The sequence below is a fragment of the Rhea pennata genome, chromosome 15, assembly GCF_028389875.1.
Source record: "Rhea pennata isolate bPtePen1 chromosome 15, bPtePen1.pri, whole genome shotgun sequence".
In the NCBI taxonomy this organism is placed as follows: domain Eukaryota; kingdom Metazoa; phylum Chordata; class Aves; order Rheiformes; family Rheidae; genus Rhea; species Rhea pennata.
The window spans coordinates 2,815,169-2,840,836 of NC_084677.1; the positions used below are offsets into that span (position 1 = coordinate 2,815,169).

Here is a 25,668-nt window from a genome sequence, read left to right on the forward strand (position 1 = left end):
ATACTTATTTTTTCCCTTCCAAACAATGTATTCCTACCACTACAGAGGATAAACTCATATCTAATCAAGGAGAACTGATCAACCGACTATCAAAATAAATGCACAGAAAAAAAATGCTCTGGTCTTTTCGAGAGTTACTTTAAAAGGAGGACACCTACATTTCCCAGAACTAAGAGTGATTTTAATTTGATAGAATGTCTTTCATCTGATCCTGTTTCAAGCTCTTTACCTAGCACATAGTCTAGGATCATGACTGACAAGTGTCTAAGATTGTGACTGACATAACAAATTAGCATTCCATGCATTCACTACATTCTGCAAGTCTTGTTTACATTAAGTGTGTCACTCGTGCAATGCTTTGAAAATTGCGTATGGAAGACACACTCATCATCATTGCCACCATCAGCTGTCATTAAAGATCCTGAGACAAAACTCTTGGCAAAAGTGTACTAGCCATAAACCAAAACCAGAAAATCTCAAGCAGATGTAACTTGAAAACAGATTCATGAAAAAATGAGGGTAGGATGCTCTTGTGCTCAAATTTCACTTAAGATGCAAGCAGAGGACTATGAATTTTGTTGAAGCCACTCAAACCACAACAGAAGATACCAGATTAGAGTCTGTGTGGCTGAAAGCAGGAGACAATCCAAAACACACTCATATGATACAAACCTGGCAGCCAGAGCCCCAAGCTGGGGCAGCATCCCAGCAGGGATGTCAGCTTCAGCAGCATAAAGGTATCGCAGGAACGCGCAGGCTGCCTCTCCTGTCACGTCACTCAGCAGCACACGGCGTGTCTGCGCATTCCCATCCTCCTCCACTAAGAATCCTTCACTGTGAACCTGGGGGTAAGAGGAAAGCAAACAAGGTCCACTTGCTGGTAAAGAAACAGCAACACCAGTATCTTCTTTGTATCAGCTTACTCCTTTCATTTGCCAAAGTCTTACCCTAAGGCCAGGATCTGATGCCTCAGAGGGAAGCTAAAATGACCAGATATGCAGAGCTTCCTAATGGAACAGGCCATTCCCTTCCTGACCCTACAGCTGATAGCTTGGACCCTGAAGCAGAAAAGCTGGAGTAGTCATCTCTGTTAGTCACACACACAAAAGATGGTCTTAGAGTTCTCCAGTCAGCTTTGGAATCCAGTTACTTCCTAGAGCACAAATTCCACAGATATCTACACCTCATTTACAGGATAACTTCTTTTGATCTGCTTTGAATTTACCTACCCTTGATGTACTGCTGAAAATCTAGTTCTCTGGTGTCACAGGAAAGGAGATACCATACCAAATAATCCTCCACTGATCTGGACCATTATCTGTGTTGGTCCACCACTGATCTTAGGTTTTGCTGAAAATGCTTCTCCATTATAGTGAGCTGTCACTCCCTTTGTACCCAGCTCATGTAATGCACTATCTGAAAATCTCTCTCCAAAGTTAGGGCATGTCATGCAAACAGAAAACACGAGCTCCAAAGCTGTTGCTAACTAATATCTGTCCCCTTGTTACCCAAAAGCTTTGACAAATAGAGCATCCCTCACTTACACAGAAAATAAATGTGGAACACTGCTCTGCAGGAGGGTACTGCAGAAGGAAAACAGCCCTCTGTAGGAAGCAGAAATACAGAACAGGATCAGTCCCACAACCCTATGCATGCAAATGATCCCTGCACATGAAGAGCAGTTGATGGGAATGTTGAAAACAGATAAAGTTCCAGAGAAATAATAAGAAAACCTGGATAACCCTATGTTTTCTAAACTCCTTTGATGTGTGGACATGTTTTCTACTGCTGTGAAGATCCCTTAAGAAGTTTCACATCAAGACTGCAGTACAATGTACATAAACTGGCTTTTTTTGTCAGCTTTCATGGGCCCCTTAGAAATGGCCTGAGGTACCGTCAGTAGAAATTACTGCAATCATGCACAAGGACAAAACTAATTCCACTGGTTACAAAAAAAGCAGTTTTTAAGAAAGACAAAACTTTGTCAAGAAGCTGGTTGTACAAGCTGGTGGCAACTATGTCAGAGAGCAGAGTTCCTGTTTTTGGCTCGCTGCCTTTCATTGCCTTCCCAGGAGACCGCATAGGAGCAGGCTGGGAACTGTTTGACCCAAAATGCTTCTGGGAGCATAAAAATTGGCCTTGCCAAAAGCAGAGTTCAGTGCAGCTAACTCCATAGCAACTGTGGGAGCAACAAACCTCTGTGTGGGTCATTTACAAGCACTGTCCAGAAACTCTCTACTCCATAGTCAAACCTGGAAGAAAGACAGGACATACCAGGAGGGACAGGTAGTCTGCACTTGCACAGGTACAAAAATTCAAGGGCAAGAAGCACTTAGAAAACCTCCTCCACTGCTCATGGGCAGAATGCAAGGAAGGATCCTCACTTCCCCCTTGGCTCCCAGGACAAATTACCACATTCTCCACTAATTTGTCAGGATTCTGGCAAAGTGAAAAGCTGAAAAATCACTGCAGGTCCAGAGTCACTTGTCAATAGGCCCCAAAATACCATGTGCTGATTCTGCAGCAGCACTAACTGATTTAGATGTGGTCAGTCAGGAACAGCTGGTCAAACACCCACTATTGCAAACAAGGCTTTACTGAAGCGGAAGAGAGAAGTCTATCGGCAGTACTTACGATTTGAACGGCCTGAGGACACCGTGCGTACAGCACAAACATGTGGGCGTAAAAGACTTCCCCAGAGTCCACCTGAAACTGGACGTCACTTAAGTGGGGGTTGTTGACCATTGTACTGAAATCTGCAGCCAGCAACCTGAGGGAGGACTAGAACACAGAAGGGACACCAAGACAGAAGTTACGTTACAGCTGTAAGGCATTTTCCTGACAAATAAGGAGGCAATAAGTCAGTTTGTCAGCACTGCTGTAGTCTGGGTCCCGGTGTGGACACACTGCATTTGCCTTCTCAAGGCAATCAGAACCCTTATTAATGTAAGGTCTTCCATAACAGAAGTAAGCAGGCTAGTCCAACACACATCTCCGGTTTTGTTTCCCTCCTCCTCCTTTCCTCTTCTCGAAGGCTAGCAGCTGTGAAAGAGGGGCAGTCTTCCACTTCGCTTGTGGAATAGCTTTGCATTACAGCACACCATCAACCTCTGATCTTTACCGCACCACTTCCTGATGTGGTATAGCCACTGCCTGCAGCTGGCTTCTTGCTCTGCTGCCTTCCACCACATTTTTGAAAGCTGTAATTTCTACCTTAATCGAACTGAACTCAGTTCACAATAATTGGATAGAGAGAGAGGAAAGAGGATGACTCAGGGAAGTAATGAACCTTTTCTCTCTTGTTCACTGTTTTGGTCTGGCAATGACAACTGAGAAGAGCCCCTCTGCAACAAGGGGCCCACATGGAATAAAAACAATGCTTTTCTAGCAGTTCTAGTCCAAAGGGACTTGTGCACTTGTTACTGAAATCTCTTTTGAAAATTCCACTCAATTATTAAAAAAAAAAAAAATCTCTTATAGTTTTAGAATCCCTTACTGAAAGCATGGGGAAGGCTGGTTGACTGAGATACTTGTGACTGGTTAATGTCACTGGTAAGGTTAGGCCTGGGGTACGCGGTCAAAGACAGCGGCAACATTGCTCAGTTTCTGCTCTGGAGCTACCTCTACTACCATTCCTCCCAAGGCAATTTTCTAAAGACTCAGATTCCTCTAGGTAGGTGTGGAGTCTCTGCAGGTGGTCAGTGCTTCAGAGAAGTGTGAAATACCCTTAGCCCATGGTTGAGAGAGGCTGCCTGACTGGAAGTGGAAAGCATCTTATCCTTGACACACTAATCATTGGCCTCGTACTTCCTGAACTCCCCACAGAGTGGAGGAACTGCAAGTTTCATTCAAGTGAACATCTGCATGACATGCAGTTCCACCTGGAACAACACAGCTCTATTTTATTAGCAGGTTTCCACATTAGTTCAGTGGACTGTGGAAACTGAATCTCTCTACTCGCTCCAGTTATGTGTTTTCAGGCAGCCAATACCAATTAGCACTGAAACAGTAGCACACACTGGACCATTGCTTCCAGGCCTTCATAGGTGGGCTAGAGAAGAGTCTGCATGTCATGACAGCAGTGTGGACTGTTCTCCAAGGGGAAGACAGGAAGTTCAGTCTGGAAATCAATCAGGTGTTTCTTGCTCTCTTATTCTTGGCAGGTAGGACACCTGCAAGACAGTACCTCAGGAAGCCAGCAAACAGACTCCTGGTGCTACGTTCCAGGCAGCAAGCCCAGAACAGCTTTCCTGCTGATGCTAAAATTATGACTCAGGAATGGGGAATTTAAGTAAGAATAGAAAACTTCTGGCTGCACTATGCTCTTTGCAAAGGAAAGAGACTGGTCTGAAGACAGCTCTAAGTAGATATATGCTGCTGTTGCAGAACATGCCAGAACACTCTCTTACTGGGGAGGCCAGGGAAACTGGACTCCCCAAATGTGACAAGGCTCTTAAGCATGGTTGGGGGAGATGCGTTGCCAGCACAGTGGGTGTATTTGCTCTAAGTAGCTACACTCTGTCTGAAACACACATCTCTCCCACTGCCAATTTGGCTCTTCAACACTTCATTTGTTCAGGAAAACTATCAAGGAATCAAACTAAACCTGAAACAAATGACCATACTGTTGCTGCTAGCAGCAACTGAGCTTCACCAACAGCATCCATACAGTCTCTGTACTGCGAAAGGCCTTTGTTTTAATGTACTCAGGAGCTTATAAAACATGATGTTTTTCCCACTAAGATTTTTTTTTAATACTGCCAAAGAGTATCTAGTGTTTATGTAACAAGTAGCTGGGATCCTTTATCTGTGACAGATTACTTGCCCTTACCGATTCCTACCTCAAAGAATTGTCTATTTTCAGATGCTTCTTGATTCTATAAGCAAAATCTAAAAGTGTCTTCAAGACATCCAAACTTGGCTGGTACTAAAATCTACTAGCTTACACAGCATGATTATTTATTATCTATCCAAAGACAGTAAGTTCTATGAGATAAAGTGGATGATCCTGGTAAGAAGATGAATTCTTTCTTTTTTAATTTAGTTTTTTAAATATGTAAAAAAGATTATATTTCTGCAGAGGGAAGGACTGATGGGTCTGGTGTAAGATGTGATCTCAGAGTACTACTGGCTTGATAAAAAATGATCTATGACTTCCTAGCCTGTGATCTTCACCTAGTCACTTCAGAGAGCACACCAAATGTCAAGCCAGCTCCTCTGATACATGTTGTCACAATTTAGAATTTGGTATACTAAACCTTCTGGTGATAAAGTGAGCTTTTAGAAAGTGCTCATCTGCCATGGACCCCACAGCATTCTACCTCATCCATCAGGCTCTTCACTAGATTAGAGAATTTCAAGTGATTCAGCCAGACCTTGCAGGAATTTGCTCTTCCATTACTAGGCACAGCATGGGAAGAAAGATGACAAGAGAGGCATTTACAATGTTCCATTCAGACCCACCCAAGCGAGGTGAGCACATGAGCCTGGATGAAACACCAGACAGTTCTGACTCTCCTGGGCTCCTGGCAGTTCGCTCTGATCTAGTCTGGGCGTGAAAACAAGAGTACAGCCTAAATGCTGCGTGGATACATCCCTAGTAACTACCTCAAATACTCTACATGCTACAGTCTCACTATTTAACCCAGTTCTCTTTGTGTAAATTATGCACAGGTTGGCTTTATGTTACCTATTATTTTAAATCAAGTAGGACAAACACTCTGAAACAACCACAGGCCTGCCTGTAGGCATCAATAACGCATCAAGCATTTTGACCTCAGCTGTGCCTGTGATGACTCCTACGAGTGACCGTGAACCTTAAACAGCTCTTTGTTTCAGTGGAAAGGAATGGGAAATATTCCATACTACTATGAATTGCTCAAATGGGCGAGCCTCTTTTTTACAGTCCAAACACAAACAAATAAAAAAGTGGAAAAAACTGTTGGTTTGTTCTTACACTCCTGCAGCTGCTTCTCAGAAATCTCTTCTCTTTGGATGGAGAGACGAAGCCACTAAGTGGAATATCACTGGAAGTCGGTTCTTTTCCTCAAAGAAGAAAAGGCACATCACAAATCACATACGATGTCCTTGTAAGACAGAGCGAAGCAGGAACTCCTAATAGGATCCTTGCCATGACTGCTCCTCAAGACAACTGCTGTACCAGGCAGACATTTCTGAGCTGACAGGCTCAGCCTCTCCCTCCCGCATTTATCAGAGGGGTTCAGCCCCTTGGCCCAGGACCATTTGCTGCAGTTTAGTAGGGGAAGTGAGGAATATTACACCCGAATGAAAATGCAGACAGACAAGAGAACTTAACAACCATGTTCTTCGTGAACAGCTGAACACATGAGATGCACAATACATATGTTATGCCAAACGGCTACGCCATTTTAAGGTTATCATTGACTTTGGAATGTGCAGTTGTGTACTGCATGCAACTAAGACTGGGGAAGTTACAGAGATGCTCTTGGAGGAATTCTAGGTAATGTATTTTTTCAGCCTGTACAGGTACAGACAAACTTCAGAGTTTGTGTATCCATACACCAACATAACATCATCTCTCTTGCACTCTTCTTTCACCTGGTCTTCTCAAGACCTCACGAGACAGTGCTATTAGCAACAGCCAATATGCAGTAAACAGTAGCATGCAGTGCTGTGTGCACAACAGAAAGGAAAGTCCAAATAGTTGAGATGAACTCTGGCCTCGCCACTGGCCATGTCTGGGTTCTCTCCTGGCAGAAATTAATTTGATACTTTAAGGGAATTTTAAAATAAAATTTAGGACTTGGCTGTCTAAAAGGAGTTATTTTCACATTGGAATTTATGAATCATTTCAGAAAGGTCAACTTGACTGCATCTAAAACATACAGCAGTACAATCCCCACTCCGGGCCAAAATCAACCTCCTAGATCAACATCACCACCTTGTGGCTGCTGTCACTGCTCTCCAAATTCAGTGTGGCTTAAGTGTGGTTCTGCATAGCTGATGGCACTAGAGAAGGGGCTCACAAGGCTGCCAGAACTTACCTGACTGTTCTGTTTCCTGACCGTGGTTAACATCAAGGTTCCACTGAGTAAGAGTAAGTCCCTCCTTGGCCAACTCAACCAGGTCCTGCAAGGTCTGAACATCCTTCTGGCTCTGAGATGAAAACTGTCCATCCCCTTCAGGTCCTGACTTGGATTCATCAGAAGTTTTCTCTCCAGCCTCTACAGAAGTCGGATCATGAGAACTAAGGTCAGGCTGAAGTTGCGGGCACACTTCTGGCTGATTAGATCCCACTGATGGCAGAACAATCTCTGATTTAAAATTCTGATCAAAAGGGAAAAAAAAGATACCAATAAATTAGATCTTGTTTTAAGTGTTTGCAGAGCTCAGAGTCCAGTCTCTGAACTGGTCTCTAGTTCATACTTTCAAAGTATCTTAATAAAGGATTATAGAGCAATCCTCAGATACAAGGCCTTCTGAGGCAAAAACTCTTTGTAGTTCTATGAAGGACTCTCCAGAGATAAGACAACTTTAAACAAACAAACAAAAAAAAAAAAAAAAAAAAAAAGGAAAAATGAAGCTACAACAGAAAAATGCATCCCTGGGAGCATGTCTGTGCAGGCAATTACCAAGCAGGGAGAAAGGATGGTGGAAATGCTCCCACTCTGACATCTAAATATTTCATTATAGCTGGAGCTTCTGGCAACAGCCATAGCTGAAACTGCCCAGGTGCTTCTGTTCTGAGGCCTGAAACGTTTTTGCAGTCACATATAACTTAATCCAAATTTTCACCTCTGGACTGAATTTTTCCACGTTTGGTCTCTGTTTCCCAATAAAAATAGTTTTGTTTGTTTATTTCTAAATAAAAACGGTTCAGCTATTCCTGGGAATGGAAAGAATTAGTGGGGAAAACGCACTCTTACCATGTCTTACCGAATTAAAAAGTCTTGCCAGTTTTATATTTAGACTTCTCTGACAGTTTTGGGGTTGAATAAAAGGTCAAAAATTATCATAGAATGAAGCCTGTCCATTATAACCCTAGCCTGGGATAAGTCTGTGATTTGAGCAGGAAAAAAGTATTAAACAGAGCACTTATATATATATGCACTATACACACACACATTTTTTGAACAGAAGCACCAATTCTTCCACGAAGTAATGATAGAAGGAAGTGAAGTGAAATCTTTCTTCTTGGAGAACAAGTACATAAGGTAACAGACTAGAAGAGTTCTGTCTGCTTCTGTAGGTAGTTTTTATAAAACTGCAGAACAACGAAAGAGGCAAGAGATCTGAATGAAAACAGAAAGAAACTGCAGAATTTAAAATTGGATCACCTATAAGCACTACAAAGCAGCGGGATGCATGGGGAAAGCCTGAAGTACAAATGTTTCACTTTACAACTTTGGGTGTTCCCACCCTCTCCTCTGTGTAGGGGACAAATATCAGTCTTTAGTATAAAATTTTCACCCAATTCCTTGCTGCCTCAGTACAATACATGGGTAAGAAAGAAAGGCTCGTACTATAATCAGTCACAGAAAAGTACCAAGAAGGAACACAAGAGCCAGCCTACTGCAAATAGAGCTAAGCTAGGGGCAAAATGAAGAGGCTGAGATCCTCTCACCCAGTTCTCTCTCTCTGTTCCCACCTGTTTTGTTTTCTGAAAGCTCAAAGAACAGCATGGAAACATGAGCCTCAGCCTTCTATCCAAATGGGAGGAATTAAAGTACAAGATTACAAAACCTGCCTGTGTGAGACCAGGGGACAATTGTGCAGGAGCAGTGAGTACCCAGAGCCATGGGGTGACTCATTTAAATACCAGGTGAGGAAAACAGAAGGCTTACAGGGCAAGTGAACTGAGGCACACAGATACCAAAGGAAGGAGAAAAGACCATCCCACCTGCACAGGCTTCCAAGGCACAATTGGAGGGGTTAATCCAGCAGTATAAAACAATTCAGGGTCACAGGGTCCTGTTAGCGCACTACAATTCCATAAAAAGCAGTCCTTGTTTTTGGGCAATTGCATGAGCCAAGCAGTTTTCCCAGATTCATTCTCCAAAATCCTACTGGTGGGGAGCCGAGGTGTGGGAGGGAATTCCACCTCTTCTGCAAGCAGCATGGCTACTCGCTCTTCGATCCTTTTGCGAGCTGTCTCTGGATCCTGAAGCAGCAATGGTGGAGGTGCAGCTGGGCCTCTTTTACGCCTTTTCTTCTCTTTAAAAAGAGAAGCAAAAGGAACCCAAATAAATGAACAGTTGAACACATGAGCGGAGGAGCTCAACATGCCAGCTTTTGCATTTTAGTCATTGCCAACTACAATACTTGTAACTACAAGGAGAACACAGCTCTTTCAGTTTTCTGCAAGGAGTCCCAAGCCTCACATTACTTCTGCTGGAGGAACAATCCTCCGGAGAAGACTCATTCCTGCATGCACTCTCCTGCTGGGAGCTGTCGTAATCAGATCATTATGAAAGCAACTGATACCCATGTAGTCTACCACGCAGTCTACCTCCCAGACCCAAGGAATGGTGATCATACAAACTTTTGGCTAGATCCCAGTGCTTCACAAAAAAAGAGAGGTGGAAGAAAAATCCCAGCCCCATGAAGGACTCCTTTTTATGTGCCTTGGTCACTGGTGATGTCAAACCACAGCTCACATGAACCCTGCACAGCTATCATTTTGTCAGTCCTGTGTCTCACTAACGCCCAATTCCTAATAAAAACAGCAGTATTTATCAGCAGGAGGAGACCTGAGCAAAGACATGAAAAGTAAAGTATCTCATCTAGGTAGCACTCAACTTTCTCCTATGGCAACTGGCTTCCTTTTTAAATGTTTCTGTGCACTTAAATAACAAAGCACAGGTTCAACAGTATGCAGTTGTACACACATCCACTACAGAAAAAAAAAATGGAGTGAAAGCTGAAAAAGCTGCATAATCAAGAGTGCAGGAGAGTGAATAAGAAAAAATGCAATACAGGAGAAGTAAAAATGGCCTTTTCATGTCTTTCCTTCCAGGGTTTACAAAAATTAACAAGTCATCTTAAAAATACTCTACAGCTTCAAAACAGTAAACCAGTGAAAATGAGCACGAGACTTGAATGCATCCTGCAGCCTTCCTTGACTAACATTATGTGGATACTTCATATTACTGAAGCCCTGACAACTTAAATAAAACAGGAACATGGCTGTCATCTCCTATACCCAACAAAAAAGTTACAGTGAAGAGCAGTCTGTGTTACGTTTCTCATCCAATAACACAGCCTTTGACACTAACTCATTTTAACACATACCTGATCCTGGCTTCCATTTGATTGGCAAAGCAACCACTGGTTTCACATCTGTAACTGATATTGCTTGCTCCCGCTTTTCTTGCTCCAACAGAGAGCGTGACATTGCCATAGCAACCTGCAAATCTTCATCCTTAGTCTCCATTTTGGCTCTCTTCTGCTTTTTCTCTGAGTCCTGTTTGGAGGATCCTTTTCGCTTTGACCTGCTTGGTTGATTGCTGAAGTGTAAGAACGCAGCAGGAAGCCCAAGTTAACGTGACTGGATCAGAGACAAGAAACACTGAGCACTTCAACCAGCTGCCTTACTTCCTCAGAGAGATTCTCACATCCAGAATAACAAGAAACTATTTCTTCTCTAGAGGAAAGCAAAGGATTTCTTATCGTGCATGGAATTCAGAGCAATTTGGAGAAAATCTTGTTTGGAAAGGTAAGCACAAGACTGCAGCACTGACAAACTTTTTTTTTTTGCTGCTGTTGTTTAAACATCTGCTATCTCAATCTTAAACTTTGTATGAAAGGGCAAAAGGTTGAAGCAAGTCAAGAACACGATCACCACAACTTTTCTCCAAACCTTACGCTTCCACAGCAAGCAGGCAACAGCCCTTCCTCAGTACAAAAGGACTTAGGAGCCCTTTGGATAAATTTTAGTCAGGTACCACTTGCTACACTCTGAACATTTTGCTCAAATCCAAAACAGCAGATGCATCTCTGCACCCAGCACAATTCAAAACATTACTTCTGTTCTGTTCTGGCTCTGTGGATAAAGCACATGTATCCAGTACAGCCACATGCTGAGTAGCTGAGGCCCTGGCAAGACAGGTACTCAGAAGAGACTGCACAGTCAGACAGTGTGGTCTGCTTAATAAGCTCAACCACACTGTTCACCTTTACTGCATAATTGCCTCACACAGCATAAATATTTCTGACAAATCAGTGTAAGATTATTTACTTCCCATTTTGCTCCTGCCTGCTAGCTTGTAGTCATCCACTACCTGATCACTTTTGAAGGAAAGCAAGATGATTTTTCCAACTTAACCACCACAGTCTCCTCATGTGGTACGGGGTAATGGCTCTGCCTCATTTTCTTTGGACGTGGGGTCCACCCTGCATGCAAGTCCGCCTTGTTTCTACCTTCTGCAGTTCATTCCCAAGAGTGCGGGGTCAACATCTCTCAGGCCAAAGAAAGTAACCAGCATCTTTTATTCTCACCAGCCTACCTGGGATACTGAAGAGGTGCAACACCAAGCGTGGACACCTGCAACTGCACTGCTTGAAGCAGCAGCTTAGGAGGAACATCCATCTCGACAGCACAGCGTTTCAAGTGAGTGGCTCGGCTCTGTGGAGTTTGGAACTGCTTCCCACAGATGGGACATTCAGGGACTGATGGTTTACTGGAGGAGGACATCTGTGCTTCTTCCATCTCATCGAGGCACCTGGAGGATGATGGCAAAGCTCACACTTAGAAGACTTTAAAATTGGCCTCACTAATATGTAAACCATATTAAAGCAAACACAATCACCTCTAGTATCTGAAATGGCCAAAGAAATATCCCCTAAAGAAATATGAATTACATGCCCACCATTGTGGTTGAAGCTGACATAGAACAGCTGCACGGTGATTACAGTCTCAGATGCATATCAAGAATATATTGTTCAAAGACAAATGCAGGTAATAACATCATCACAAACCCATCACTTAATCCCTCTCTCTGGATTAATTCTAAAATTCCAACTGACTAACTTCTAAGACATCATTAAAAGAAGAACTGCCCTACCAGAGAAATAAGAATCCTTCCTCACTCAAAAGACAACTATTTCTTGACCTGCTTACTACTTTTGCATGTGTGACTCAGTGTAGGGTACAGAATGCTAAGTTTTTAAGTCGGTCATTTCACTTGACAAGGATAATTCTGTGTTCTATGACACAGTCTGAATTCCAGGTAGGAGAAAACTATGCAGAAATTTTCAGTGGCTTTTCTGTAGCCCTGTCCAATGACATTCATGATGTGAAATCCTGGATCTGCATTACTTATTTTCTTTACAAAGCTTGCAATGAAAACATTCCCTGATTAGGGATGACAAACACAATCTACACACATAGGATTGTGTAAGACACCATTCATCTGTGATCGGTAATTACGATCTATCCATCTGCAGCTTTACCTGTTGTGATGAAGACTCCTATTAAAAAATCCGTTGCCAATATAACCTTGTCATCTCATCACATGATTGCACATTTAATAGTTCAAAAGACAGAATTAATTTCCAGAAGCCATTTCTGACTCTGTGCCACTCTTCTACAGTCTCTGTCCTCTCAATCAGAGGTAAATACCCCAAGACTAAAGCAGCAAAAAAACCCTCTAGAACTGCAGCTGCAAACAACCCCAATGAATGTGAGCCATTCGATAATGCGGTGTAGGGCCAAACAAATCACTCTTGCCCCCTTAAGTGCTGGAACTGAGCAATTCCAATTGTTTAAGTGTGCTGTTTCTGATACTTTCTCAACAGAGAAGCACAGACTTTTAATTTATAAAAAGTTATCTTATATGGTATTTTAACAGTATGTGATATTTACTGCTAAGGAAATTCTTAAATTACAGAACCTGACACAACAGAAGGCAATGACACCTTCCCTTAGACTCTCCACTCATTGCCAAAGGTCTATAGTGTAATTTATTCATTTTTCAGAACAGTATCACCTTTCTCTCAGCAAACAGCTTAGATTTGCAAACAGCGACATACCAGATGTCCTTAGAAAATCAGCATTTAATGGAATAGATGATGCTGAAATTGGCGGATTTCAAAATGGTGCTAATGGGTCCTCATTAGCTTTGCTATCCACTCTGCAAAGCGGATATCTCCTCTAAGGCATTGCTCGTGAAAGCCACACCGGTCTCTTGGTCTCACCACAGTTCCGCAAGGCTTCTGTATGACAGGACAATCAGCTTCTACTCCGAGACGACAGCAGACTAACTCTAGCTGTAAAGGCTGATATCACCATGCAGATGTCCCTGCTAACATATTCTATAATGGCTAAGCTGACTGAACAGCCTATGAGGTTAATGGGGAGAAGATGGGGAAAGGACACGTTAGTCCTTCACCTGTTAACATGCTGCTCTCGTCGTGTTGTGTTCATGGCTGAGAGATCCTTCTGGCAGATCTGACAGAAAAACAAGCCTTCCTCCTCCAGGCTTTCAGGGACTTTCTCCTTGATCTCCTGCTGAAGAGCCAAAGCCAAATCACCATCATGCTCTGTGGATGGAAGATCATGGGTACCTGGCACAGATGGCAGAGATGATCTGAGTTAAGCATCTTGTATGAAAGGCATGAAACCGTTAAACTTGTCACAATTATTTTATTAAACTAAGTATTTAAAAATTAATTGCAATCTTCCTCCTGCATCTTCACATCTAATTTCTCACAAGGGAATGTACAAACTGCACTCTTTAAACACTTCAGGACTGCATTACTCCAGGAGCAGAAGGTGGCAATTGGTTCATAACACATCACGTATTAGAACCAAAAGGAGGGTTATGTTTTGGCTAAAGCTGCTGGGGAGAACATGGGATCCTATACATTACATATTAAACACAGGAGATGCTCATGTCCATAAAGAACCAGCATCAGCTTGACTTTTAAAGAGCCAAAACACAGTAATATTGCTATGGATTCAATTCATCTGCACAGAACATAGTATCTTTGTAGAGTGCTCAGAGATTTACAGAGGACAAAGGCTACCTAAGAGTCATATTTATATAAGAGCTACACAACACTGTCCTATGGGAAGGATGACTAGATTTACTGACTCTGTTGGAATTTCAATCTGTTTCCAGAAAGTAAATGATCCCTCCAGAACTTAACATGAGATTAATTCAGCCTCACAAAAGAGCTGGAAGAAAAGTAGATAGTGCTCTAGTAGTAGAGAAAGCAAGCTTTCTCAGAGATGTGATTTATTCAGTGTCACACACGAAGCCACTAGGCTAGCTGTGAACAAAGCCAGGAATCCAGCCTGCTTCTCATGCAATCATTCTAACAAGCTCACAGTACTCTTTTTGCACACACAAGAGCTAACAGCAGAAACGTACCATTCTGTGGTGGGTTCTGCTCCTCACTTTCATCAAGGAAATTCCCACTGGCTACAGCTTTTGGCAAGCTATCATCCAGGTTGTGTTTTAGCTGCTCAGGTGCCACTCTCTTGAACTGCTGCATTCTCTCCACTACCAACTCTGCTACCCGCACCTTAGATCCGGACAGCAGCGGTGTCTTCAAAATGGGTGAAGAGCAGGTCTCTGGTTGAGCAGCAGGATGGAAGGATAACGTAGTCTGGGAACAGCCACTCAAAGCACTCACTAGACGAGGAGAAAGCACCAGAGCTTCCCAAGTCAGAATTACACAGACAGGTGAGTTGCTCAGAGAGCTGTTGCAAAGCCTCCCCTAACAGCAGCCCAAGCCATTCTCAGTTTTGCAACATAGTCATTCTCAGAGGAAAAACTGAACATGTTTAGCTATTACATGACTTTATACTTGATAGCCGCTATTACAGTATCAGGTTTCTGTGCTACAATGAAATGCTTCTACATCCCTTTCAGAGGAAGGAATATTAAGGAAGGCCTTGTCTGAAGGTCACTAAAGACAGCAATGAGCAATGCAACCCCACAGCCCCATTCTCCCCAGTGTCCCCACCACAGGAGGTCCAGTAGCACCTGCTGTTCTCCACTCTGATCTTCAAACCATGTCTGTGACTCAGACTTTCAGGCTCAGAGCCAAGGAACCAAGAGCTCCTAGAGAGAGGTGGTAACAAGCAGCAGGCAGAGCCAATGCCACACTAACCCCTCAGTATATCACTGCTCTGCTTTAACGTATCCTACAGATCTAGGCAGCATACGAGATCAAGCCAAAGATCTTGCTGGCCAGTATCTTGTTTCTGAGTATAGTCAGCAGCAGATGCTTATGAAAGGGCATCAGGACAGAACAGGTACAAAAAGATCCTTCTCCTGGTTGACCTTATCTATCACTTCAAAGACTTCTTGCACTGCTGACTGCCTTCTGGCCACCATGTTTAATGACCACTGAAGGACTAATCCTTCATGAATTAACCCGGCACCTTTCTTAATCGATTTATATTTTTGGCCTTGACGACATCCCATGGAAACACATTTCAAAATGTAATAACACACTGTGTGAAAAAGCACTTTGATATAATCTAAACTTGCTTCTTGGTGATTTGAGGGTGTTTTCCTGAGTTCTGATGTTGCAAAAAATAGTGAGTAATGACTCCCTAATGTATCACTCAGCACCTAGACTTCACCCTCTTCTGCCTGCCTCTACTGCTGAATACAGGCCTCAGCTAAACCTTCTGGATACATCTAGCTGGCTAAGCACACACAGAAGCAGGAGATGCAAGTCTGCTTCAACTAGTGCTGCCATACGTCTCCACCAGGCAGACTTCTGAAGAGCTCCACTGAACAACTGAGTCTTTTCATTACTAGCCTGTTTAACGACTGAAGTATTTCAGTGCACTCACGTGTCAGAGTCCTCTGGGTAGAATCACTGGCCACTGTGCCCATCTGGCTGGCAGGGAAAGGGTTTCTCCTTCCATCTTCTTGTGAAGTCCCACCACTACTACAGGCCACAGTATCATCATCTTTGTGCACCTCTGTTTGTTCCTTAGGACCCAAATTTTGAGGCGAGTTTCTCCCCTTCACTACTGGAAAGAGATGATGGTCTTGGCTCTTAGCAGCAGCTTTTCCTCTTTTTAATTTGCTTCTTGTTGCAGTGCTCTTTGTCCTGTTCTGAACTCTCTTTGCTGCTTCAGCATCCCCAGCTTTCTTCTTCGCCCTACCCAAAAGATTTGCCCATAATTCTTTAAAATCATTGTCCAGTTCATCCATTGGACTGCAGGCTGCAGTAATGCTGCTGGGCCTAACGGTACTACGTGTATGGCAGATCAGGGGAAGATATCAGGAACAGTTCATGTCTGCATTCTGTATGGCCTGTAGTCTTCACCGAGTCCCACAGTCATTCAGTCATTTAGTGCAGTACGGACCAAGGACTCTGCTTGCTTTCACTCATAGTACCATGACAGCTTTGTTCTTCAGAGGTCTCTGGAATATAAGTTAAGCACCTCAATCTGTCCAGCGTGTGTGTAGCATCTTCACAGTATGCTAGAGGACTTCAGACTTACTGAAGCCCTTTAACAGAAGAAAACAGAAAAAAGACTCTTCTTTGAAGGAAAAGAGACTTTCGTATAACATAGTAACATATATTGCAGCATATACGTATAATAGCACATACTGACCCAAACACTATTACTGTACTTCTAGTACAGACAGACCCAGGCCGTATTAGAAGACGAAAGCTTTCAAAACACATCACCTGATACTGGGCAGGCTTTTGTGTGAACAAAAGCATGTCAGTCACACTTTTGAACTCTCTGGAGCTCAAGATTTGAGACTGTCACTTTTGTTTATGCATCTATATCTACATTTATACAAGCATTCACTCCCATAAGGTGGGGAGGAAAGACCATCCTTCAGATCAAGCAACTACTCCAGTGTAGAATTCCATTTTGTGACACAGTGCATTTAAAGAGGAGAGCCTGACTTCAAGTCAAAAAGTAGGTAATGCAGTAAGACTTCTCAGTTTCTGGCCTTTCGGAATGGTTTCTGGGACAGATGTGAGCAATTCTATCGAACATGCTCACTCTTTCTCTCCTCTTACCTCCATGGCCTGTTCATAGTCAGGGTTAACTCCCCCACTAACTAGCACTGAAGTCCTCTTTTGGGTACTCAGGAAGCCATGGCACTGATCCTGTTTCACAAACCGTTGTCAAACACACCAGGTAAGCAGACTAAACAGAGACAGTATTTTTAAATTAGTTTCTTAATCTTTCTCAGCTACACTGACAATAACAGTGCTAGCTAGTGATTACATGGAACAGCAATGGGTACAACCACGTCCAGATGGAAACACCATCAACCCCCAAGCAACATTAAAACTAGATCTCTATTTTTAGACATTCTGATTTTCCTCTTCTTCCTAGCCCTAAGTTCACTATGGTTCTGGCTGTTTTACTGGTGGTTTTATATTGCTCCCAAAATCTATTTCTTTCAAAACTTAAATAGTGTGTTTCACTTGGAATGGCAGCAGTTGTGGTTCAGTTTCTCCAGTAAAGCTCTGGGCACCAAAACACTCAAAATGCAGGAAAAACACAAGTGGGACTGTTTTCTCAAATGGCTTGGCTGCAGACATGCAAGGCTAAGGAATGCTGATTGCACACTTTCATGGGTCAGCCTTTCCTATAAGCAATTACAGATGTTAATGGATTTATTTATTTTAAACTTAGCCTCCTAAACCTGCAGAGGATTTTGCTGTGAATCTTGGAGTCATTTCCTGTGAGCAAGAAACCGAAGTTTTCTGTAACCAGTTCATAAATTTAATTTTCCTGGACAGAATCTTGGGGTAGTTATCACTATAAATTGACCATTTCCTTCTAAGTAGAAGAAAGCATGGAGAGAAAAACAGAACCTCACATCCTCCATGGCTTTAAATGCCTCTCACAGACACATATGAACTGTCCTATTATTTATGGTGACTTCCTGACATTAAACTTTGAAACAGACCAGCACTTTTCATTTGCAATCAATATTCAATGCCCCAGATAGACCAAGTAAGATGTATAAACAATGCAAAACTATGAAATTTATCTGTCTTACTCCTCCATTTCCAGACATGTATTTACAGGCTCCTGTTCTGTGCAACAGCTCACTATGTCTGATGCTGCTGTTACTGATGTACCTTACAGCCCCTCTGGCACCAGCTTGTAGAGCTGGAAAAGTAATGGCTTTGCAAAATTATTTCTTTCAATATAGAATTGAATTCATTTTGGAAAATTTGGGGGCTCTACAAATCACACAAGCTGGTCAAATAAACAGCAGCACTTACCTATCCACTCAGACGCCAAATCTATAGCCCAACCGTGCCTTTCAAACAAATGTGGATCATCAAAATAACACAAAGCAGGACCAGTAAGAACAGAAGATGGAACCTGGAAAATGGGAGGAAAAGGTTAGATTTTAGTGTATTTTGTACCGATTGCTCTTTTTGCTAAAGTTCCCAGTTTTCAGGGGAGGAAGAAGGTGATAGCACATGTTCTAATAGTGCTAAGTTTTGCCACTTCCATTGACCCGTGTATTTAAATTATGTAGGTGAGTTAAACATGTTGCTCAGGATCTGCTCAGCCCAGCACTGTGTTTGCAGCAGTGAACAGCACTGCTTCTGCAGAAAAAAAAAGCACATAACCCTTCAGAAGTGAAAAGAGATGAGACAAACTGGATAAAGCCCTGAGTAACCCGATCTAACCCTAGAGCCGACCCTGCTTTGAGCAGGAGGTTGGTTCCTGAGGTCCCTTCCTGCCTAAATTATCCTACGATCCTATGAACAGTCTGTCCTGTCTTTTTCCATCTGGAACACAATTTGTTTCCTAATAACTTTCTTGAACCTGCAACTGCAGTATTTTTTTTTTCAAAAATCTGTCAACAATTATTATCATAACCCTCTCAGCTTGTAAAACCCTCACTTTTTTAATCCCACTGTTTTTAGACTCACAAGCATCTACTGAATTGAGTACCCTGGTTTACTGGAAGACTGCATGAGAAAGTATCTCTTTTCACCATTTTTCATTTTGCTGCCTTTGTATTTCACTGAGCATCTTTTGTTGAGACAAGGAGAATGGAAGCTCCAAATCTACTGCCTTTAGATCATTCAGTATTTTATTAAATTATATGCATCACGTCCTCCAGTGTCCCTTCTGTAAAGTAACAGTCCCAGTCTTTTCTCTTTGCCTTGAAGAATCTTCCCTTTCCCTAGTCATCTCTATCAGCATTCCCCAAAACTCCTTCGTTTTGCACTTCTGCTGACCTGCATTAACCATACTGCACACAGCAGACTGATGATACTGCTGATGACAGTTATATAAAGAAGCAGTAATATTATCCCTATTCCTTCCTAGTTCAGGCCTTGTAGATCCTAACACCTCATCTGCTTTTTCTGAAAGTACTTGCTTGTCGAGCAAAGGTCTTACTCAAACACAGATACCGAAAGCTCTTCCAGAATTTGGTATCATTATGGTGTCCAGTACAACTTCTCTCTTTTCCACCTCCACACTCTGCTCTATGCTCCTCCACAATGAATTTCATGAGTTGCTGTGTTACTCACAGCTTGAAGTCTACTGGAATCACCTCTGATCTGGACTGAGATGGAGAAGCTGTGTCACTGCCTACTGCTTGGTAGGACCATCAGGCATGCTCTGAGGAATAGTGAATTCAGAACAAACCCTTGGATGCCCTTTCTTACCTTTCAAGCCAGTTTCCTCCATCAGATGGTTTATCATTCATGCTTTAGCTCTTTCCCCTTTCCAAATGACTTCTGAGTAAACTATATTGATCCATTCTTTATTCCTAATGTGATCACCAATTCAAATAATTCCATTAGACTACTGAGAGACACTCTTTCAGAGAAACTGGACTACCATGCTGATGAAATACTATCACATTAAAAAATACGTAATGACAGACATCTGAAAAGAAGCTGATGATCATTTCAACCAGCTTAACAGGTACATCCAAAAGCCTTACAGCTTTGTAAATACTTAGTTTTTAAAAAAGCAGGTAAAACATCTGCTATCCTCCAACCTTCTACAGCAGCTGCTCTTTTAACAACTGGAAGCTTATTTCTGCCAGCAGTTCAACCACTTGATGCTATCTCTTCTGAACTCCTGGATATGCAACATCTGAGCCTGGTTACTTACTGCTTTTAAATTGTCCATTTTTCCAGGAACAATTCTCCTGTCACTTCAGTGTCCAAGAACATGTCATCATTATGGCTAGAAAGAGGGGATCAGTGCTAGGTAGGCCTCAACAACTTGTATGTAATAGATATCTTTCTTCCTCCTCGCCCCCTAGTACTGCCTCAGTACATACCCTCCTCAATGACTCATCTTAAAAGCTATTTACTAACTGAAAGCCTAATTCTAGACCTTTAAAAATGGTAAATATCATCCTCTATTTGAGTAGTTTCTTGGGCTGCACAAAAATTACTATGGGAACAGTGATTATTCAACACAAGAAATTAGGCAGAAACCAACTTTAAAATTTTTCATATTGGTGAACATAGCATTCCCTTGCAGAGACAGTGCAAATCACACCATCCTGCAGACAATTTGTTAATGCCTCTCCCCACAACACCACCAGTGAAACAGCCTAAAAGGCTTCTGTGCTCCCTGGCTGGGTCTGAGAGGATATGGTGCTGAGTGTGCAGCACCCCTCTCCACTAGACAAGAAACGTGGACTTGGGGAGAGTTTTGTGTGCCAAGCGCAGCGTGGATTGCTCCAGGAACGGTAGCACCATTCCCAGCAGGAGTACCTTCTCCCACTTCATCCACCAGCAAGATCAACATGGGAGTGGTCCTGACAGTCCTGTAAGGCTGGCTGTAATTTAATGGAAATTCAAAAGAAAAGATCAGACTTAAGATCTTGACTGAGAGCTCCTCAGTCTTCAGAAATGAGCTAATTGTCAGGGCCTGTATGAATCTAGGCTGCTAACTGCAGAGTGTTGACAGTGGGCAGGAGGCTGGGATGCATACTGCTGCACTGGCACTCAAAATTTTATCATCCCTTCCCCTTCTCCTTTTTTGAAAGCTGCACCCTGAGAATCTGGAAGGTTGGTAACAAAACTCCCAGTGAAGCCAGTCAAAACACAGCAAGGGGGAAGAATTTCTGTAGTGTTTGTTCTGGAAACCACACCAGAAGGTAACCAAAGAGATTCTTCCAGATCAAATCATGTAACAAAAAGTCTTCCTACAGGTTCCCAATACTTCCCATTCCTGATGGGGTAGAGCTTACACGTCCACAGTAAAGCTTCTGCAAGAGCATATTATCTTCTACATTTTTAGGATCTCTCTTCACTTGAACATATTCTCTTTAGGTTCCTGTATTACTCAGTTTCTTTCTCTACGGCACACACTCTCCTGCAGAGACCTAATGCTAGACCTGCACAGTGCAGATTCTCTCTGTTTGTAGAAGTGCAAATATAATATGTATCACTGAGGAGAACAGTGGTTGCTCAGTGAGGAGAGCACAAACCTAAGTGCAGAAGAGGAATTCAAAGTCAGGTACCAACCTTCCTGTCCTACTCCCTGTCAGTTTTCCTGTGCCAGAAAAGGGTAAACTGAAACAGGTATGGAAATACTGGCAAGACAAGTCAACTCCAGTCTATACAAGGAAGAAAATGACAGCTAAGAAAATCATAATCAGATTTCAATGAGCATTTCTAGCAATGACTTATATCAGTATCTACCAGACACTACCCACTTATACTCCCTCATATCCCATCAATGCACCATGTTCACATTCCCTTTAAAGCCAATCTCTTCACTAGTACCTTCCACATACGGCAAAGCATTTTATATCCAGTAATTTTTTTATTGCATTCCAGACATTAATTTTAAATCACTACTTACATGACAAAATGCCCTTCTGCTTCTCAAGTGTTCAAGTGTTTTTCAAGTGTGAACCAACCTCCTACTTCATAAATCACCTCATTCAAAATAGAAAAATTTTACATTATACCTCCTCTGGAAAGATAAAGGGGAAGTAATCATAAAAATAAAAACTAACGGTTGCTCAGGTGCAAATTCTCATGGTTTGTATGCAAACACAGTAGCATACAAATCAAATCTATGCAGCTGGTGTTTCAAAATGCTCATTTCATGCGACTGAAAACAACACAAAATATTATTAACTGAAACAGAAAAATACAATTGAGAATTAAGGATTGTTTAAAAACATTCCAGCAGAGGCCCAAAATTCAACCACCCAACAATCAATAGAGCACAATAACTGTTAAAAGCTAATCTGATTTTCAGAGAAAAAGAAATAATCAGAGTAAGAATAAAAACAAACATGTAAAATAGCAACACGATAATGGAACTGGATAGCAGTGAATATAAAAAATGAATTGTATTAAAATGAGACGGAACTAAAATTACACAAGATTAATTTTCTGATCAGAAAAATTAAGGACATTCAAAAGGAGTTTTTGGTTTACATCAAAACTAGAAAAAGCTAACAACGCCATAGGATCAGTATTAAACAAATTGTAAAACTGTTAATATTAACTCAAAAATAAATGTTCAAATATTATCTATCACATGAAGATGATGAAATTAGTCTACTTCAATAGCAGCCCAAAGACTACTAAATTGCAGCTCCTGAAGGTATTTGTATCAACGGAATTGGATAAATTGCAAGCAGAAGTTATAGGAAGACTGGCTAAGAGGTCTCTAGACTGGTAAGTCTGATTTTTCAAAAGGACCATTAGGGAAGTAAATACCCATCTTTCAGACTGAGATTAATGCTAGGCTGTTAAAGAAATGGCTTGTATAGGACTTGATAAATAAAGATGGATAACAAAACTAATACAAATCAACACAGTTTCATGAAAAACAAAATCTGCTGTGTTGACTTAATATCTCTTTAATGAGACCTCTGTAGGCTAGAAGAGGTATAATTATTTTGTAAACCACTAATGCAGTAAGGGGGACAAACTGATTCATTAAAATCATACAAACTCAACACAACACACATTTAAAATGATTAAAATCTAGCTGCCATGCAGGTTTCAAAATGCAACTGCAAATGGAAAGCAACCATTGAACGTATATATTCCTAGTACGATCCCACAGAGGTTCACTCTCAGCCTGTTCTGTTTTTCTCTTACATAGCCTTCGGAAACGAGTCAGGAGAAACGTACATCAGCACTGATCAAGCTGTCTGATGACACGGACAAGGGAACTGCCAGACAGTGCTGATGACGGACCGAGGCAGAGCGATGCAGACCACTTGATAAACTAGCCCAAGCATGCACTACAAATCTCAATACAAAGTCATATTTTAGGTGCAGGAGTGTGGGCCATACTTACAAGATAGCAAGTCTATCCTGGGAAGCAGCAACTATGAAGGAGTTAAGAGTCCTGACATATAACCAGAATAATGAGTGGGTCTCTATATGATTCTATAACCACGTTCATAAGTACACTATAGCAGCAAAAAGGTTGTATTTCCTTCACACTAGCGAAAATAGCAGCAACATTGCTGCGTGAACCTTCAGCCTAACTCATTTACAAACAGGAGACGTTACCCGCAGATAACACAGCATTAGTGGAGTACAGCTTAGGAAAGACTTTCTTTCCAACTGCCCTTTTGGTACAAAGAAAAAAACTTTACCTACTCCATCACTTTTCCAGAGTGACTAGAACGTTACCTTACCCCAGCTGTCCGACTCAACTTGGATAGCAACAATTTTGATCATTTCAGAGGATTCCACCATTCTGTAGGACAGAGAATGGGGCAATCAAGAGTTACAGATGTTTGTGAAAAGGAGATCAACTGATAGTTGAGTGAGGAACTTCAGTGAGGAAGTGAATATAAAGAGAAATAAGAAAATTTTATTGTTAAATATTCAAGTCGCTTCTTTTCAAGAGGACAGTGTTATTATAAAGGGCATTAATTACTGAAGGAGATGCTTACTTAAAACAATGCAAATTCTAACAGCATTTTTCTTTTCAAAAAATTTATCCTCTGATTTTAGATTATGTCAAAGTTTATCATCACAAAAGTCAAATAAATAGGAAAATTTATTATATTATCTTGATTTTCCTGTGTTCTCCACAACAGCATGATAGCTGCTTTGAAAAAGTGACCAAATTCATCACAGATTTCTATAGGTAGTCTAATCCTGTATCTTTTACTCTAGCATTTAATTAATTTACAGTAATGTATAATTTGCTTTCTTCCTAGCTAAAATACTATATAAGAGCTACAGTAAAATACATAACATACTACCTTGTGGGTAAATTGCTTTATACTGATTCTACTCCATCATACTTGTTCTCCATCCTGACAACATCTATTGCAATCAGACTTAGTTTACAGTTCTCAAAATGTATTTTTACATTTCTTTCAGTTAAACTATCTTTTCCTTTTACTAACTTAAGTCCTTGATATCCTCAATATATAAATATGTCATTACCTACGGACTTGATGTGAGAGCTCCGGGAACCTCTAGTATAATACCAATAATCTCAGGGATGCATAAATGCATCTGTTCCATAGACTACTAGTAAGAGCAAGAGACCAGCTCACAGACCGCTTTGTCAGTTCCTCTATGTTTAGCTTTCAGGAAAATTCTTTCTATAAACTTTGGAGAAGGGCCTTAAATATAACTGACGATCCTGAAGCATAGTTTGAGGTTCACTACCATACAATAAAGTGTCAAACATCCTGTTTAAATTGCTCTTTTCTACCATTTGACACCTCCTTTGGAAAACTCTTTAAGGAAAATTGAGCCAGTGGGAAAAGCAAATGCTCAGAAGACCTTGAGGTCCATTTTCTTCCAAAAGCAAAGCTTACGATAATTTTTTTTTTCTGTTTCTGCTTCCAATCTGCTGCTGACATGTCCCCATAGCGCAAAGCAATATAACATTTCCTAGGTATAGAGCAAATTGTCTCAAGCCCAACAGCAAAATCAAAGGGGAGAGGAGGGACCAGGAGGGAGATGAGGAACAGGATCTGCAGGAGAGAAAGCCAACCAAACCAAGGTCTTTTTGTAATTAGAGCCATGACTGTACCCAGCCTATGATTCTGGGGAGTTTATACAGCAGCCAGTAGACTGAGCATAAATTAAAGTTATTGCCTTTGGGTGTTACCAGAATCAAAGTACTTACTAAAAATAATAAATGCTTTATCCCTGCAAATGCATAATTTCTGCTTTATTTAGGATCATCATAGCTACTAGAAGCACCCACACAGCTGCAGGATCAGGGACGAAGTCTTGTCATTAGAAGACCCAAGGCTGCCTGTTTCTCCTCAAGGTGGGCCCTTTCGCCCAATGCCCCCTGGGCCTGAAAGCCAATACACTCCTCGACAACCGTTCCTCCCAATAATGTTGCTTGAAGGAAGTCAGGTTTAAGAACCGAATGCATTAAACAAGGTTTTCACTGAATCTTGACGTTACCCTTGGCATTACCACGGCACTCAGCTCGGTGCGCGGCGTTTGCCTGAGGCACCCAGCCCGCTCGCACGAGGCCCGCTCCCACGCAGCGCCGCGGGCTGGGCCCCCGTGCTATCAGACGCCCCATCCAACAGCCTGGCCTCTAACTAACCCTCGGCGCTTTTCGCTTTTGACGACGGGTGACGCCAAGGACGGTGGCTTCGCCCCGCGGAACGGCTGCGGCGCAGCGAGGAGCCGCCCTTCAGCACCCGCCCCCGGCCCAGCCTCACCGGAGGCGCCAGCACCCCGAGGCCAGGCGTGGGCGCCCCGGCGGGCCGGGGAGGCCTGCGG

At 42.1% G+C, this 25,668-nt stretch overlaps 1 protein-coding gene across 6 annotated transcripts in view; it reads right to left on the bottom strand.

Annotated features, from left to right (window-relative positions):
- The window catches only part of SLX4 (SLX4 structure-specific endonuclease subunit), a 40,045-nt gene that overhangs the window by 13,959 nt on the left and 418 nt on the right, over window positions 1-25,668 (bottom strand). For all 6 annotated transcript variants that reach the window (XR_009959977.1, XR_009959974.1, XR_009959973.1 and 3 more), the window contains exons 2-12: window positions 18,214-18,316; window positions 15,794-16,460; window positions 14,355-14,618; window positions 13,371-13,545; window positions 11,487-11,702; window positions 10,273-10,487; window positions 8,882-9,195; window positions 7,026-7,308; window positions 5,957-6,045; window positions 2,635-2,781; window positions 673-842 (exon numbers count right to left, since the gene is read on the bottom strand). Coding sequence is in view for 1 of the 6 variants with exons in the window: in XM_062588248.1 (XP_062444232.1) it covers window positions 673-842; window positions 2,635-2,781; window positions 5,957-6,045; window positions 7,026-7,308; window positions 8,882-9,195; window positions 10,273-10,487; window positions 11,487-11,702; window positions 13,371-13,545; window positions 14,355-14,618; window positions 15,794-16,160 (2,240 nt within the window). In the remaining 5 variants the exon portion in view is untranslated. The remainder of the gene's footprint in view (window positions 1-672; window positions 843-2,634; window positions 2,782-5,956; window positions 6,046-7,025; window positions 7,309-8,881; window positions 9,196-10,272; window positions 10,488-11,486; window positions 11,703-13,370; window positions 13,546-14,354; window positions 14,619-15,793; window positions 16,461-18,213; window positions 18,317-25,668) is intronic.